The sequence below is a fragment of the Microtus pennsylvanicus genome, chromosome 14 (genome assembly GCF_037038515.1).
Source record: "Microtus pennsylvanicus isolate mMicPen1 chromosome 14, mMicPen1.hap1, whole genome shotgun sequence".
NCBI classification, from domain to species: Eukaryota; Metazoa; Chordata; class Mammalia; order Rodentia; family Cricetidae; genus Microtus; species Microtus pennsylvanicus.
In genome coordinates this window covers 37,318,501-37,336,652 of record NC_134592.1, presented here as the reverse complement: position 1 = coordinate 37,336,652, position 18,152 = coordinate 37,318,501, and the positions used below count along the sequence as shown (strand labels likewise).

The window sequence follows — 18,152 nt, the reverse complement described above, 5'->3', positions numbered from 1 at the left end:
AATCCTTTACCTCTGCCTACCTAGTGCTAAAATTACAGGGCGACTTACCCAGCTGACATAATGGAGTTTTAGAGATTGGGGAAAATGACAACGGCTCATCTATTACTCCATTGTACTCACAGTGTGCGCCTGTTTGGCCTCTGCCCACTTTTAAGTGTTGGTTAGAAGTATCTTTTCCTTTGCCAAGCTCCCAGAGATAGGTACTGTTATCTTTTCAGTTTTTCCTAACTCACTGAATCCAGCTTTTTGAGCAGACAGGTTTTCCATAGAGGTTTGTTACCATGGTGTTGGTGAGTTCCTTTTGAAAAGTCACTATTTTCTAATGCAACAGTAGTTTTATAATGCAGGTATGTTGGCTGTGATCCTATACTTTTCATTCAAAGATTTCCGAATAAAACTTGGGGATTTGGTTTGGGCTAAACCTAAGACAACTCATCTGTAGTTCAGTATGTTCAGCCATCAAGCAGTCCTGACACTGTTTACAATCTCTGCTGATGTTGTGGTCTGGGTTATTGTGACCTCAAGCTGTAGCTAAAGTCAGTCCAATGAAACAGGAGCTTCAAGAACAGCAGCAGAAAATGATGTCTTAACTGGCTGGGGAGAGAAGACGCATATTTTCAAGAGGGCCTCTTTATCGTTAGGAATTTCCCTTCAAGATGACAAGTGGCACAAACTCTTCAGGATCTTGCTTGTCCTCAAAAAAGTGAGTCTTTCATAGGGGAAGTCAACGGCCGCAACCTAGGGGGAAAAAGTTTTTATTTACCTAAGCTAAAGGTAGATTATTGCACCTCTTCCCACAGAAATTCTAAACTAGATAACAACTACTTGAAGGAACTGAATGAAGACTTAAAGTTAAGAAAGCAGGAACTTCTAGAGATACTAAAACCTCTAGAAGATAAGAACACTCTCTTATTCCAGAAGCTAATGGCTAACTTGGAGGAAAAGCAAAGAAGGTATGCACCTCTACTCAGTATCCTATAGACAGAAAGGCTGGAGAATGCAATCACCATAGATTAGTAGTAAAATAAAATAGTTAAAAATAAATCACCGATTGGTTTTTCTTTATAAATTTGTACATTCAATTCCAGTAGAATATAAAAGAATGTATCACTACAAAAATGGGCCATATAGGAATTCTTTATTTTTTTTAAAATAAGTATAATTTGGTCTTCCTGAAGCTACAGTTACTCTTCCTATGACCACCCACGAAACAGTTAAATGCCTTTAATCATATAGGCCCATCATTGTTATGCTGATCACTGATTACTTTTGCTTATTGATGTCGGTAGAATTACTTTAGGATGAACACTTGCTCCTTCTATACTAAGCAGAAGAGCAAGCATGGGAACTCTTTGGATTAGGGAGACATTCCTAGGCATCTGAGATCTTAAATCTTTGTTAGAATAGGCATTGTTCTTAGGAACTACTAAGTCTCTGTTTCATTCTAATCATAGAAAATACCATTTCAGTTGATCTGTCTTCTTTCTTTACCATTATCACAAGCCCTTAAGGAACTTAGACTTCAGGAGAACAAAATCCAGCAAGAAGTGGTCAGAAACCAACTGTTAGCAAATAAGCAATATAGACTTCCTACACCTTAAATTCTACTCAGATCCAGAGAGTAAAAAAAGGATAATAACACAAACATAAATTAATGATTGCCTAAAGTATCCTTCTCATAGTCAGACTTGATAATGAATCAGAGCTGGATACTCACAGCAGTAGAAAGAAGTGGAGCTACCTTATCTGTGAGATGGGGAATAATTCTGGAATTAATTTGAAAGAAGTCAAGGTTTTTAATTCCTTCTATACAGAGGTCCAAACACTCCTTCCCTCAAATCAAACACTCAAACATTCTTTTCAAAGGGTGGAAAGTACTTTCAGTGATTGTTGAAGACCTACACTTGACTATTAAAGGGCACAGAATTCACTACTGATCACACAACCAGACCTAATGTCAATTAGGAATGGAATCATGCTAGTGACAGAGACTTTCAGTGTTAAGGACCTCTCTAATTCCTAGGATTTTAGCGCCCATTGAACCTCCATGGAAGACTACTTGCTGGCTGATTGCAGATATTAGTTTTATGTTTTAAAGGGCGTGCATATTTTACGATTTCTATCTTTTTTTCTAGTCTGCAGATCATGAGGCAGATCATGGAAGGGAGGGGATATGATGAATCTTCAGTCGTGGTGCTGATGAAGGAAGCCGAGGAGATGAAACAGAACCTGGTGAGAGGTTGGCAGTAGATACTACTGAGCATAGCTGCTTGGATCACCCTTGTCACACATGGAAATAGCAAATGCTCATCTTTAGCCTCTGATGCATCAACCATGTATCTCTTTGATCTAGGGACTCCAAGGAGATGCTAAGGAAATCAGGCTGGGTGCTGAAAAGAGCAGGAGCTAGCTAGCAAGATTCTACTTTTTTGACCTAAAAAAAGAAAGCTTCACCTAGTGGTTAATGAATATAAGCATATTAATACTTTTCATTTCTAAAGGGTTAGACATACCTATCAAATTAAAAGAAAAAAAGCTTGTTTTGAAAGAGTCTTGGATCTTTTTGAAGTCAATGCATAAAGGGTCTTTAAAAATTAGAAGTTAACGCTCTAAGCACTGAGACGACTGTCATATAAAAGCATCTTAAGCGTTAAGAATTTATTTCTGATATATCTCACAGCCACCATAAAAAGTTATTGCTTGAAATAACTTCTTAACCACCACTACTACCATCATCATCATCATCATCATCAAAATCATCTTGTATATTTCTGTATGAAATGCTAGGTTCATTTACTGTCTTCCTCTGCGGTTTACCGTGTTCACAAATCCCTTTGATTAAACAGTTGTTTTTTCTAAGTTAGTTAACAGTCAGACAAACACATTTGTTTGTTTGGTTCTTCCTCTTCTAATAGGAAAACAAAAACAAGATGCTTCGGAAGGAAATGGAGTTGCTGTGGAACAAGGTGTGCCCCTTAGGATCTCTCAAAAGTATTGTCCTACAGATAATGCAGAGGACCTCTCATTCCTCCGGCCCCTCATCCTCAGTTTGTCCCGTCTCTGCCTCCAGCCATGCTCCAACTGCATAACAAAGTGATCTTTTAAAAACACTGAAAGTGTTTCAGTCGCATAAATCCTTTACAGCCCTCCCTGCTGTGACTTAATTGGTCTGTACCCATCTTTCCAGCCTCCTCCTCCCCTTTCTCTTTCTTTCTTAACTTGTGACATATATTTTATTAAACTTTTTTTTACATTTCAAATTGTTCACAGTTGCTAAAATGATTTGGTTTTAACTCTAGCTCCACGTACTTCTCTAGCTGTATGACAATTAACAAGTGGCTTAACCTTTCAAAGTCTCAATTCCATCAATGATACAATGGAAACAAAAATAGTTCCCAGAGTTGTGAAGATGAAACAAGAAGGACTGTAATGGAGTGGCAAAAGTAAGGAATGAGGTGAGAAGCTTAGCTGTCAGTGCTACATTATATGGATTCAGTTAATAGTTGTTATTATTATAAGGAACATTAAGGAATCATTTTAATCCCCTGTGGTAGGTATGTAATTTTCATTTTGAGCCCTGAGAAGTTGCTGACTGGCAGGAACCAAAAACCTTGGCTTCATAATTACCACTAATTTAAAGCTTTGCCAAAATGTCTCTCCACAGACATTTGAGTCAGAAGAGCTCCATGATCAACAGAAAATGTTCCTGACGAAGCCCAAGGCAGACGTGAAGGATGGAAAGGTGAGTGGACTTAGGATATTAGAGTCGCTGATGCCATACGGCTGGCACTGCCCTTTAACAATCAGCGGTAACGTGGGGAATCGGAACTTTTAGGGTATATGGATTTCTAGTCTGCCAAGACACTTCATTTTCCCATCTGGAATCATGTATCCCTTTAGCTCTCGTGTTTTCTGTCAGGCTCTGGAATCCCCCATATCACTTAGGAAGGCCAGGAGTGAACCAGAAATATCAGAAGCAGAAAAAGTGGAGGAGATAAGGAGGGCAGGGACACAGCCACTCTGAGCAGTAGTGGCTACTGCAACTGATAAATTAATCGATAATCTGCTTACGGTGTGGTGTGCTCCTAAACTGATGCAAACCTTAGAAGCAATGTAGTATCTTTGGGACACGATTTATGTTAGATAGCACCACAGGTTTCTGCAAAATCATGTTACCTATCCTAAAATGAGAAAACCCATACCAGCATGGCAATTCCATGCACACAGAACACTTGTTAATTTATCATGGAAATTTATTTAGAGATATTACATTTGCATCTCATCTTCCCAAAACAAATCATTCACAGAAAATGAACTCTCGTAGCTTTTAGAGAATGCATTGCATGGGGAGGTCAAATTAAGAAGACTGTGAAATAAAAACCAGTCTAACAGCCAACCTATGATACTATAATTTTGTTATAAATTGTTGCAGGATATTGAGAAAACTGATTTTTATCTCAATTTACTTTGTCACCCAGAAGGTCTTTCTTCCATCAGGAAGAGCAACAGAAGAAAATAAAATGGGTCAAATATGAGGAACAACCTAACATCCTTCAGGTACTAAGCTTTTCCAAGGCTGAACATGGAATATATTTATTGAGACAACGTAAAAGCTTTTAACTGTATATTGTTAAGGCCAATTCTCACATCCTCCATTGCATATTAAAAGAACTGCATTGTGGGTGAGAGCTGAAGTCACCTATCTCTGGATTTACCTTGAACAATTAATTCTTCTTCCCATGTTTTTATTTTGTACTATTTGAAATTGGGGGAAAATAACAAATACCATCTTCTTAACTTTAAAAGACAAAACATGGCAGGCGGTGGTGGTGCACACCTTTAATACCAGCACTCTGGAGGCAGAGGCAGGCCGATCTCTGTAAATTTAAGGCTAGCCTGGTCTACAGAATGAGTTCCAGGACTGGCTCCATAGCTATTAGAAACCCTGTCTCAAGAAACCAAAAATAAACAAATAAATAATAAAAGACAAAACACGGGGGCTTGTTTTTCAACATCTGTATAACAAAACACAGGTAGTAATAAATTTAGAAAAGTGAGTATTATGTGAATGTATTGAAAAATATCCTCTTTCAGAATGGTTCTCATGGCAAAGTGATAGAGCTGAGAATTGAAGCCTTAAGGAACTATCAGAAGGCCAATGACTTAAAATTATCACTGTACCTACAACACAATTTTGAGCCAAAGCAAAGAGCTTTGAATCTTCCAAGGCCTCAAGGTGGGTGGAGTATCAGAGGTACATAGCTGGAGGGTTTGTTTTTTTCTGTTACATTGAAGGTCCCATTATTAACAGTGATCATCTCTGTGCCTGGCACACAGTGTAAGTTAAATGTGTAGAAACATTTTTTTTCACAATCATCATTAATAGCAGTATTCAATAGCTACTGTATTAAGATGAGAAGTCTCTGTGGAAGAAATTAAGCTTTCCTTTGTAAAGATAAATATATCATATCCTTAGTATATGTAGACAATAACTTGTAGTCCTGCCTGGCTCCTGGCCGCCCAGCTAGCTTAGCCCCCAAAATAACCACGAGGAAATTGTATTAATTAAATTACTGCCTGGCCCATTAGTTCTAACCTCTTATTGGCTAACTTTACATATTTTGTTTAACCCATCTCCATTAATGTGTATTACCACTTGACTGTGGCTTACCGGTATGAGTCTAACCAGCGTCCATCTCAGAGAGGAGAGTCATGGCATCTGCCACACTGCCTTCTTCCTCCCAGCACCCAGTCCTTTCTTCCCTGCCTATCTAACTTCTGCCCTATCAAAAGGCCAAGGCGGTTTCTTTATTTGACCAATGAAAACACATAGAAAGAAGACCCTCCTACACCATTTCCCCTTTTTCTGTTTAAACAAAAAGAAAGGCTTTCATTTTAACATAGTAAAATTACATATAACAAAACAGTTATCAAGCAAGAATTATAGTCACAATATTTATATCTATTTTATCTTTTATCATAACTAAGGAAAACTATAACTATCTGTCTATTCTCCAACTCCATCAAAGACTCTAGAAGGATATAATATTACCTAAGTAAACAGGAAATGCATTATAAGCAACTTCCAAAACTCTAGAAATCACAGACATCTTGCTGCCTCGACAGTCATCCAAAGTTTTTTTGTACTGTTGGGACATCCATCTTCAGCCTACAGGCCCATAGTATCCAGCAGACATTTCCATGAAGCAGGAAATTTTAAAGACAGTTCAGTCACTTTCTTTTGTGTCCTACAGAATGTCTCACAGACTCTTTCATGAACCAGGAACCCTGAAGAATCATTTCACCTTTAGGCAAGGTCAGCACTCTTCTCTCTGTGGGTTCTTTGTTTCCAGTTTATGCAACAGTCCAGGCTAGAGCAGTTTCTTGCCCACATGGCTATCAAACACCATAAGGAGCCTCTTCAATGCCCATCTTCCTCTTGAAGTAGCTGGTGCTGTCAGGAGCAGACGTGTCTCATTGTCATGAAAACCCTAAGTTATTAAAACATTTAAAATGCCATATTCTGAAGTCTTTGAAAGATATGAAGAATGCCTATCTAACTAAAATATATCTATATATATCTATAGAATCTAACCAACATGACTACGAGCTTGACTATTATCAATGATTATCTATTAATAATCTATATTTCCTAATTATACATTATATTTTTAAATGATCTACACAATCACAATACCTTAATCAAGAGCAGAAATATACATATAATAGGATTGACCTTAAATTTATATCAATAAAGCAAATTTTATACCAATGTAAATTATTCATATCTATATCATATCTCCCTTTAAATGTAAAAGAGCATTTATAAACAATATTTGGGAATATGGGCATAGTTTTTTCTCTCCAAACTGCTTCGTGCTGTATGGGGGCACTGTTATTTGGGTCTTTCATGTCTGCTAGGTTCATCTCAGTCGGCAGTTGAGTGAAGTAATATTTTGAGGGTATTTACAGAAACCATGAAACCATATTATTGGTCTAGAAGCAATCCACAAGTTCTCATCTTCTGTGAAAACAAAAGAAGAACCTATTTTCCAAAGCATCATATCCTTAGAACCAAATTCTTAAGTCATAATACCTTTATAATATACATTCTGGTTTATCTTAGTAGCCCACACAATGAGATGTGCCTCTGTACCTAGCTCCTTTACAGCCAAAAAAATTTAAAAAAACACAGTAATGCAGAGAATCCAGACTCTTTGTGAATTTTCCATTTTAATGTGGCTTATTTTTTTTAATCTACAACTATCTGTACTCTGTCTCTTTAAAGACTTTACCCTTTTTTAAAAAAAGCATTAACTTTATGACTTTTTAATACTCTTTTTCTTCTCTTTCCCAAGCCTACGTGTGTCTATCTAAAACTATGACCCATTTAGAGGTTTTTAATGTCTGAACCTGTCCTATTGCATTGTCTTTAATTCTCTACTGCCTTGAAGAGCTTTTAAAATGCTAAGCTCTTAAGAATCTAAGCTGTGACAACCCCAGGTCAAACACAGGTACTGCCTGCTTGCCCCACCCAGTCCAACAATGGTGGAGCCGCTTGTGCCTTTGAGTCAGTTGTGCCTCTGGGCCAAGGAGTGGTGGGCTGCTCTGCTCTGACTGAATGTTAGCTCCACCTCTCTCCAATTTCAAAATGGTGAACACACCATTTCTGCTAGCTCTGGGGCCGCCAGGTAGGAGCCACACTCAGCACTTTAACTCTGAGAATGAGCTTTTTATCGGAGTTACAGCCAAATCTGCCAGGCAGAGCACTGCACAACCTGGAAACATCTCTCTGTATGGCCGCAGAAATCCTCCATGCTCTCCTGCTTGTGCACGCCTAGTAAACCTGATTCTGCAGCCTGTCCAGGCAGAGAGCACTGAGACATTAGCAACACATAGAAAGAAGACCCTCCTACACCAATAACTGTTGACATTCAAAAATACTTATGTTTCTTTCACCTTTTCCCCTATCCTAAGAACTAGAACTGGTCTCGTAAGTCATATTGGCTATACTGCTACTTCAAAGCAAAAGTGTAGGAGATAGTAGGCAAAGATTCCGAGTTCACTAATTCAGGTGTATTTCTGGGAATGACAGTGATTTCCCCTAAAGATGTTATAATATCATTGGAAATCATAATATTTCATACAAAGTAAAATAATGGCTATGATAGGTAGGGAAAATATCTTTAAATTTTCATGGATCTATTAATCTAAACTCTTATTTTTGAGAAGAGACATGCATGAGAAATCCTACCCCAAGAGTGGCAATGCTTTTCCAGTATCTGTCTGTCTATATGTATGTATGTATGTATCTAATTTCTTCTTGGTCTTAGTCCATAAAGGACTTGAATGTCTTATAAAAATAACACACAACACATATGGTTAAATAAATAGATGAGCAAGTCAAAGGAAAAGGAAGTTCTGCCAGAACATGATAATGTAGGATAGAAATGCTATTTGGTTAGTAGAGGTAGGTTATAAATTTGTTTCTGAATTTGCCAGAAAACATGATTGTCAGTGTTCATGAAGTGACAGCAAACCAATTGATTAGGACAAATACAGGTTTTCATGGTACTGAGACCTGAGAGCAATATCTCCCACAGGCCTCCACAAAGGGGACAAGACTTCTATACAATGTCGCTTATCAATATCCTCAATAATATTTCCATGAATCCAGAATCTAAATCCCTAGACTGTGTCTTATCTGCTCCTTGATACAATAGTTAACAAGTCATTATTGTGAATTTTTTTTTTTTTTTTTGGTTTTTCGAGACAGGGTTTCTCTGTAGCTTTGGTGCCTGTCCCGGAACTAGCTCTTGTAGACCAGGCTGGCCTCGAACTCCCAGAGATCCGCCTGCCTCTGCCTCCCGAGTGCTGGGATTAAAGGCGTGTGCCACCACTGCCCGGCTATTGTGAAAATTTTTAATAGAATGCAGCAAGTTGGTTCAGGCACACAGCATTCTATCTTCTTCAATAGGTAAAATCTGGAAAACCTAGAAAACTGGATGGACTACATGACCCCAGGCAGAGTTCCACACTCTTTTTCTTTCTACTTATATTTTGAGAAGAACTGGACAGCAGGAAGTTGGAAAAAAAGAGCCTGGAGGCAGTAAGTCATTAATATGGAAATTTCAAAAGACAAGAAGTATGAGGAAAACAGACAGCTGTGTTTTTATGTCATTGAAAATTAGCCGAAGATCACCTCAAGGGATCCACATAGTAAGGAAACAGTTCTTTAAATTTCAGATATAAGTCAATCTTCCATTAGTGATTCCATTCAAGCTGAGTGCCTCAGGAAACTCCTCTACACACTCACAGAACACACGATCAGTTTGAACTGGGGCAGCCCACAGATCCATACTTTCTCTTCTTTTTCATTCTAACAAATGACGTGTAGGGTTCTACAATGCTCAGTCACCACGTATCACCACAGCCATAGGCAGGATCCATCCAGCAGTCCCAAGATTTACTCTGTATTCACTGAGCAGAGACTAGATGTCTACACATATTCAGAATCCTTTGGTTTGAGCCGAAATGGATCTGAAATCTAACAATCATAGATTTTGGTTATGTTGATTTATTTATAATCTCTATTTTTTATTATAAGAAACCCAGAAGTGCTAGTTCTTATGGTGATTAGTTTTTTGTCAACTTGACGCAAGCTAGGGTCATCTGGGAGAAGAAAACTTCAACTGAGAAAAATGTCTCCATCAGATTGGCCCGAAGTCTTTTGGAGCCTCTATTAATGATTGATTTGGGAAGGCCTAATCTCTGTGGATAGCGCTACCCATGGAAAGAGAGTCTTGGGTTATATCAGAAAGTGGGCAGAGCAAGCCAGTAAGCAATAGCCTTCCATGATCTCTGCTTTCATCTCCCACTCCAAGTTCTTGCCCTGAATTCCTGTCCTGACTTCCCTTCATGATAGACTGTGGTTGGGACTTGTCAGCCAAATAAACCCTTCCTTCCCCCAAGTTGCTTTTGATTAGAATGTTTCTCACAATAACAGAAAACAAAAGGACAATGAGAGAATTGTTAAATAAATGTATCATTATCAAGAGTGGGAAAGTAATGTGGTAGCATTACTGTTTCTCAACTTCTTTAAACTGTTGCTTTTTATTTCTTCATTTTCGCTACTCAGGTTGATTTCATTTTCAAACCTGCATTTCTTGAAAAAAAAAAAGTTCAAAAACAAGACAGAGCAGGATGTCACTCTGTAGCCCTGCTGGCCTGGAAATTACTGTGTAGACCATGCTGTCCTCAGGCTCACAGTGGTTCTTCTCCGGCAGCCTCCTAAGAGCCAGGCACAAAATTTGTGTCACTAAATGACAAAACAAGGTCGTTTTCACAAGCAAATTTAATAATAACGAAACCAAAAATTAATTCTAGGGAGATGGTCAAGCCTGGAACCTGTTTTATCATTATTGGAAAATAAAATTAACAAGACAGTTCATTTTAAAGAAACCAGGACCAACTTTAAACTTCCTCCTCGGTGCATTGGAAAGGAAATAAATGAGCCAGGTGCAGAAACACCTGTTTATAATCCCAGCATGTAGGATGTGAGGCATCAGGCCCAAAAGGGCAAGGCCAGCTTGGGGCGAGAGTTTGCTTAAAAAAAAAAAAACTTTCCCCCACTGTGAATTACAGATTTAAAGCCGTTATACAACCTCTTAAATTTATTACAGGTGTCACCTAAAATTATTTCACTACCAAATTTTGAGAAGTTTTAATTTAATGGAAAAAGCAATGGCTCCAGGGTCAGATAGATATATGTGTTGTAGCTCTTACACGACATGGGCAGGTTGAGTTAAATTTTTCTGTATCTAATATTTACAGCCATCACATGTAACAGGGCTCATTTAAAGCTTCTCACTTTGTGTAACCCTTATAATGACTCTGAAAGTCAGGCTTCTGTGTCTCTAGGTAAAGCTGGGATTCTGGCCTGAACAATACAATGGCAATGTTAAAGTTTGATTTCTTATGCCTCTTCCAGTCCTGAAAACTGTGATGGGAATCCAAACTTAGCTATTTATAGTAGCATCCTCCCAATGAAAAAAAATGAATATTCCCTAAGGCTGTTTTTAGAGAGTGTTTACAAATGGGTTGGGAGGCCTGTAATTATATATTTAGTCCGGTAGGTGGCACCAGCCACATCTAAGCCAAGTCCATAATAAATGGTAATTCAGGAAATGGGAAATGCTGTAAGAGACTGGCTTTCTATTACCCTTAGGACAAAATGTGCCACATTCATATACCAAATGAAAAACGAAGAAAAGAACCTATTGATGTTTTGTGCCATGCTATGTGGCACCAAGATGTATTACTGGCAGCCTTGATTAAACATTAAACTCGGTGTTCTGTTGTACAAGTCTTAACTATTATTATTCTCCTCCCTGAACTATAGTTCACCCCATTCCAAACAAAGAAAAAAAACAAAAGCAATTGCCTACTTCCTCCATAATTCTTGTTGAACACTTTTTCCTCTCTGCTACAAATAAATCAGGCAATTAGGGCAATGAAGTAAAAATGGGTTGGGCTATTACACAAGGACTACTTGAAGGTTAAGTACTTAATAGCCCTTTTGGATGGGTGTTCTGGTTCCTCTGGTTTCAAAAGAATTGAATTGCGTAAACTTGTCCTAGGGGAAGAGTGGCACGTCATTTTGGACACACCTCCTAGGCTATGCAGGCAAGCACAAGTCCTTTCTTTTCAGATATTTCCAAGTACAAGGAAGTTTGGCTCCAATGGTCTTGGCCAAAAATCCCTCCTCCACTGTTCAGTGTGCAGCCTGGCTGAGTTAATGGTGTCTTTTGGCAAATACTAGAGACTTTGTTACAGTTCAAGCAATCCCTATTTGGGGAATTCCATGAAGCCTGGGACTCAGCATCTTCAAAGTCTTATCTCTGGGCTGCATCTGATCTTCTCTAAGAAAATGTTTCTGTTGTTTTCACTCAGGGATAAGTCTTTCCTTCCCCCATCCCCTCCCCCAGACAGGTCACAAGTGAAGGAGTTTGCTTCTTATAATTTGGTTCAGGGTCTGTGTCAGCCCTTACAGCCTGACTCGAATGATCTCAAAACCGCTGTTTGTGGCCTTTGCCTGTCACCTGTCTTAGAAAGTACAGGCTCTAAGTAATCTATAAATTCAGATGAACTTCCTATCACACCCGCTGGTGTTTAAAGAATTAAGGATTTGTCTTCAGCGATAACATAGCTGGGATAAACTATTTGATTGTGACGGTCTTTTTCTCCCACAGCCCAGACTCTTAGCATTTCTTCGAGCTTTCTGAGAACAGAGGGTTCTCCTTAGGAGAACCTGAAGGCTGTGCAGATGCTGTGCTACATTTGTAAACTGACATGGAAGCCCAGTGAAGTGGAAAATGAGTGTGCCTGAGAACTTATTTACTCGCTGACCCTCTGTTCTGAAAGCAAGCTCCTCCTCTCACCTTTTACCTTTACTTCACTTCATTAATTTCTCATCCCGATGGCTAAAACTTCGGGAGGCAGAGGCAGAAACCACAACTGACTCAATCCAGATCTTTCCCAAAAAAAAGTATTGCTCTTAAATATTCTATAGGCTTTGAGGCAACCCGAACCTTCTAAACATTAAAGTTGTATTTGTGGTATTAAAAGGTGATGAAACTAATTTGTAATTTCTTTTGTTTTCCATAAAATTCCACAGAACTTCAGACAGGAAGAATAAAGTCAGTCTTTTTTCTAACTACGACTTTAGTAAAAAATTTAAAAAGTAAACTGCAGCCTTAGGAAGACAGTTTTAATGGGTGACAATGACTCAACCTGCTCAGGAGAGGAGCAGGATGTTTTCTTTCTTTCTTTTTTTTTTTTAAGAGACAGATTTGAACTTCAGCTAAGCAATGAATAATTATTATCAGTGTCTCAAATTTTGCATGGAACACGTACTAAAAATTACTGGTGTATACTGAAATTCAAATTTAACAGGGTTCCTCTAGTTTAGACCTAACCCTGACATGCTTACTGTGAGGTACCCTATAATTCTCTCTTCTTGCCCCTCATTTCATCCTGTATCACTCATTCTCCACACTCTTCTTTCTCTTTCTGAGCCCCCACCTTCATTGGAATACATGTCTGGGCTATCACAGTACAGTATATATATATATATATATATATATATATATATTTGGTTTATCCCACTTCTTTAAAATGTTAGAGGTTTATTTCTGTAGACTCTCCATTTTTATTTACATGTAATTCTCAAATGAGTTTTCCACTGTAGAACATAAGCTTTCTATAGAAAAAAGGCCTACCACCCCAACTTTAATATACTGTTATTTTATAAAACAACTTGAAAATTCTTATCAGTGCTATCATTACTTCTATAGTTATACAATTAAGTAATGCCATGATGACTATGAATAGCCCTCATTTTCCAAATGTTTTCCTTCAGGTAAAATGGGTACAACTACAGAGAGAGCAACAGCCAACAGAAATGAGCCCACCATGGTGAGAACAGTTTTCCTTTATTTAAAAAAAATACATCTCCAATGTTAAAAGGCTTGGATAATGGATATAGATTTTTGCAGTACATTTCCTTGTTTATACATTTATTGATCTACTTTTGCCATGCTGATGATCCAACCATGGCCTTGTGCATGGCAGCAGCTCCAGCTCTGCAATGCATTTAAAATGCAAACTAATTTATTATTGTTTAGATTTGCAAAAACACTCATTTTAGCTTTTCTCCTCTTGCTCTTCTCCTTCTCTTTTAAAGAGAATCCCAGGACCAAAGAACTATACAGAACAACAAGGAGGAACTAGACAAAGTCAGTCTGATGATGCAGGAGAAAGGCTCTTTTTTCTGAGGTCAGTGCCAGATGAAGTTCTGAAGGATTAGAAGACTTTCACTCCATCTGCTCTGGATAGAGTTAAAGACTAGGTACAGCCATTTCTGTGCATTAAAATCTCTCAAACCTTTATTTTAGATATGTTTTCCCAGTCTACCACCAATCTGGGGGGAGAAATGTTGCACTTCTGTCCCTAAGTGCGTTGGAACTTCAGTCATTAGGTATTGTAAATAGCCTCTAATTATGTTGGTAAATTTTGGATCAAATGACTGGATTCAAATCACATTGGTTATAGTTAAGTTCACAGAAAGACATTTTCTACCCCTGACATAATTAATTCATTGCTGACAAGCAAGCTTTAGGTGAAAAATAAAGAAACTATATCCTCTACGGCACTTACTTTCTCACATCATATTGCTTCGTGGGTTCTGTTTTCTTGTTACCTAGTCCTTGAATATCTTGTACTCCCTGGTATTACATTTTTATTTTAGGCCTCCTTTTCTGCCTGAGTTACCATAGTCTATTGACTGGCTTTCCTGCTTCCAGGCTCCCTAATCCATCCTTCACAATACCACAGAAACTATTTTCTTTTCTACAAGAGAAATGAGATCACGTTGCTCCCCACCACTTTTATTATGATGTCCAAATCCTTCCCAGACAATAGTTGCTCTGCCTCCTGCCTAGCTCTCCAGTCTCCCCTTTCACAGCATCCCTTTTCCTCGCAAGCCTATATAGTAAGCTCTACAGAACTGCTTGCAGCTCCCCGGATGGATCTTGAATTCTAGGTACAAAGCTGAAAGGCACTTCTCTCCTGGTTTTCTTGACAACTGCCCATTTTTCTTTCACCTCCGTGTGAGTGTGCATATGTGCTGTGGTGTACGTGTAGAGGTCAAAGGTCAAACTTCCACCTTGTTTGAGAAAGGCTGTGTTATTCATCACTGTTGCAGGGACAAGGCTCACTGGTGTGAGAGCTTCTGGGCAATTCTCCTGTCTCCACTTCCCACTTTACTGCAGTAATACTGGAAACAGAGATACACACTACCACTTCTGGCTCTACATGGGTTCTTGGGACATGGGGTCTCTGTGTGCACAAGTGTTTTATCTACAGAACTATCTCTCCTTTTTCTTTTCTTTTCTTTCTTTTCTTTTCATTTCATTTATTTATTTAGAGATAGGGTCTGGCTAAGTAGCTCTGGCTTTCCTGGAACTGCTATGTAAACCAGGCTGTCCTTGTCACAGAGATCCTCCTGCCTCCGACTCTGTAGTACTTGAAATAAGGGTATGTATCCCTATGCTAGCTCCCATTTTTCTAAAAAAAAACTAAATTTGTTATCTTTTTCTATCCCAGTGACTTTTAATCCTTACTGTGTACTGGGATCTCCCCGTAAGGCTCTGAAAAACAGCATAGCACGTGGCCACTCAGGTGATTTAAATCAAAGTCTTTGAAAAATAAGGCAAAACAAATGTAATTTTTAGTGTGATCCTCAGAAAACTCTAATGTTCATTCAGGTTTGAGTTCTGTTTTTGGTTTTGAGACAGGGTCTCACTACGTACGTAGCCCTGGCTCTCCTGAAGCTCGCCACGCAGACCAGTTGGCCTTGAACTCAAGCGATCTGCTGCTCTCTGCCTCCTGAATGCTGGGATTAAAAACCTGTGCTACTGCCAGGCCGTAGTGGCACACGCCTTTAATCCCAGCACTTGGGAGGCAGAAGCAGAGGCAGGTGGATCTCTGTGAGTTTGAAAAGATCAGCCTGGTCTACAAAAGCGAGTTCCAGGACAGGCTCCAAAGTTACAGAGAAACCCTGTCTCGAAAAACTAAAACAAAACAAAAAGCATATGCTTCCACACCCAGCTAGGTTTTAGACTCTTTGTTCTCAACTCTTACTTATATCACAGCACTTAATGAACTATATTGCAATTATTGATTTCCCCAGATATCTCTCTCATCAGATGATGAACTCTTTAGACACAGAACTTTTTCTTGTTCATCTTTTCATTTTACTCAGCTTACACAGTGCTTTTACACAGTTTTAGTAAATGATATCATACAAGGATTTTTTTTTGTTTTTTGTTTTTTTTTTTTGTTTTTCGAGACAGGGTTTCTCTGTGGCTTTGGAGCCTGTCCTGGAACTAGCTCTGTAGACCAGGCTGGTCTCGAACTCACAGAGATCTGCCTGCCTCTGCCTCCCGAGTGCTGGAATTAAAGGCGTGCGCCACCGCCACCCGGCCATACAAGGATTTTTTTAAAGCTAAAATAAGATATTATTCCCAAAGCTTGTGTGTCACGTGCTTAACCCACAACTGGTGGTGCTATTTTGGGAGATGTGACAACTTTACTGAACATGGGCCTAGCTTTATGTAGTGGGGCTGATGGTATGTGCCTTTGAAGGTTCCTCTCTCTGATTTGTGTCTGCCATTAAGTCATATATATATATATATATATATATATATATATATATATATATATACTTCCTTTGTCATGGTGTTTTTTACAGGTGCATAGGACTGAACCCTCTGAAACAGTGAACTAGACTAAATGCTTTAAGTTGTTCTCTCGAGTATTTTGATTATAACGAAACAAAAGTAATAAAAATAATTGTACTTTTCTGGTAATGAGCAAAGTAAGTCAATTAATATTTTTTCCTGAAGGGGAAAGTTAAGTTCTTAAAATGTATTTTATTTTTAAAAATGATTTGTATTACTTTAAATATGTATTTTGTGGAGGGGGGAGCAGGGGAATGCATACCCGTGCTGCTGCTGGTGTCTGCAGAGGACAGAGGCATTAGAGTCCCATGAGGTTGGAGTTACTGGTGATTATGAACCATCTGATGAGGAACTTAGGTTCCCTCTGGAATAGTAGCATGCATTCAGGACCTCTTTCCAGCTGCCTTTAAAATGTTGCTAATGACTGCTGGGAGAAGGAAAATTAGCCCCTTCAGGGATGAGCACCTGAAACCGCATATACACAAACAACAAAAACAGACTCAGCAAGTTATATTTATATATTTGTCTATATACACACACTCATATATATGTATTTAACAATAATAATCAAATGAAAAAACACCGTCAGCTTGAAAATGTGGGAGACATGGGAGGGGTTGGAAGGCAGGCACTTGAAGAGGCTAAAGTGAGGAAAGGGAGGCAGAAAACTGGCGTAATCATGTGCCAATTAAAACATGTTAAAATTAATTTTTAAGATAAAATTAACAATATTAGTGCACATTATTTGCACAAAGTGATGGGGTTTGTCATGACGTGTTCATACACCTACACAAAGTACTTTGGGCATATTAACCCCCTTACCACAAAACTCTGGCCATTCAGAGTCTAGCTGATCTCACTAAAGGTGATTCATATCTATTGTTCCATATCTACTTTCTTGGAAATGACAATTTAATTTTTTGTGGTTAAAGAATCTCCGATAAATATACACATACATATTTTCTTTATCCATCTATCCACCAGTGGGCCTCTAGGCTGATTTTATAGTTTAGTTATTATATAAACTATGAATGTGCAGATATTTCTACTGTATGCTAATTCTGAGTCCTCTGCATATACTCAGGAGTATATAACGGGATCATGTGGTAGCCATTCTTGGTTTTAAAAAAGTTAATGTTGTGTGTGTGTGTGTGTGTATGATTTGTGAGGGGAGGGAATGTAGGCCATGACACATGTTCAAAGGCAAAAGGAAAACTTTAGTGGAACATGGGTTTCTCTTTCCACCTTTAAGTGGGTCCCAGGGATGGAACTCTGGTCATCAAACACATGACAATTGCTGCGCCATCTTACTTGACTTCATGTTTAGTTTTTGTGGAATTTCCACATTGTTTTTATAGTATTGATATCAGGGTTCTGTTTACGCTTGCAATCTTGAAAGTATTTTTGTTTTCTTAATGGTAGTCATTCTGTCTGAACTGAGATGGAATCTTGGCATGGTTTTAATTTGATTTCCTTTACAGTCACGGAATTGAGGTGTTTCCCCCACCGTGTTTTTATTGGCTACTTGTACTTCTTTTGAGAATTATTTTTTTAATTCACTTGTTCATGTACTGATTGTTTTTTCTTTTTACTGAAAACAGACTTTTAAATTTATGTTCCAGTGCTTAACTTTTTGAGTTCATATCAAATTATATCAAATACCATCAAAATTCCGGAAACATTCTTCACAGAACTAGAAAAAAGAAACATGAAATTCAAGTAGAAGCACAAAAGATCTGAATAGCTAAAGCAATTCCGAGCAAAAGGAGCAATGCTGGAAGCAGCATGATATCTGATTTAGGAAGCCATAGTAACAAACCAATGTTGTACAGTCACAGAAATAGTCACGGA

At 38.4% G+C, this 18,152-nt stretch overlaps 1 protein-coding gene across 1 annotated transcript; it reads left to right on the top strand.

The window, feature by feature from the left end:
* The first annotated feature begins 656 nt into the window (after positions 1-656).
* On the top strand, positions 657-13,867 carry Ccdc196 (coiled-coil domain containing 196). Its single transcript, XM_075948233.1, has 10 exons — positions 657-703; positions 801-953; positions 2,136-2,232; positions 2,916-2,966; positions 3,665-3,742; positions 3,920-4,003; positions 4,498-4,557; positions 5,095-5,236; positions 13,421-13,476; positions 13,745-13,867. Exons 1-10 carry the CDS (start codon positions 657-659, stop codon positions 13,865-13,867), a joined length of 891 nt encoding a protein of 296 aa, XP_075804348.1.
* Positions 13,868-18,152: the final 4,285 nt, after the last annotated feature.

Excerpts from the sequence above, each read along its gene's own strand:
- Ccdc196 (XM_075948233.1), top strand. The coding sequence starts at position 657 with ATGACAAGTGGCACAAACTCTTCAGGATCTTGCTTGTCCTCAAAAAA. Across the intron at positions 704-800 it reads TCTTGCTTGTCCTCAAAAAA|AAATTCTAAACTAGATAACA; the intron begins GTGAGTCTTTCA and ends CTCTTCCCACAG. Across the intron at positions 13,477-13,744 it reads ACAGAAATGAGCCCACCATG|AGAATCCCAGGACCAAAGAA; the intron begins GTGAGAACAGTT and ends TCTCTTTTAAAG.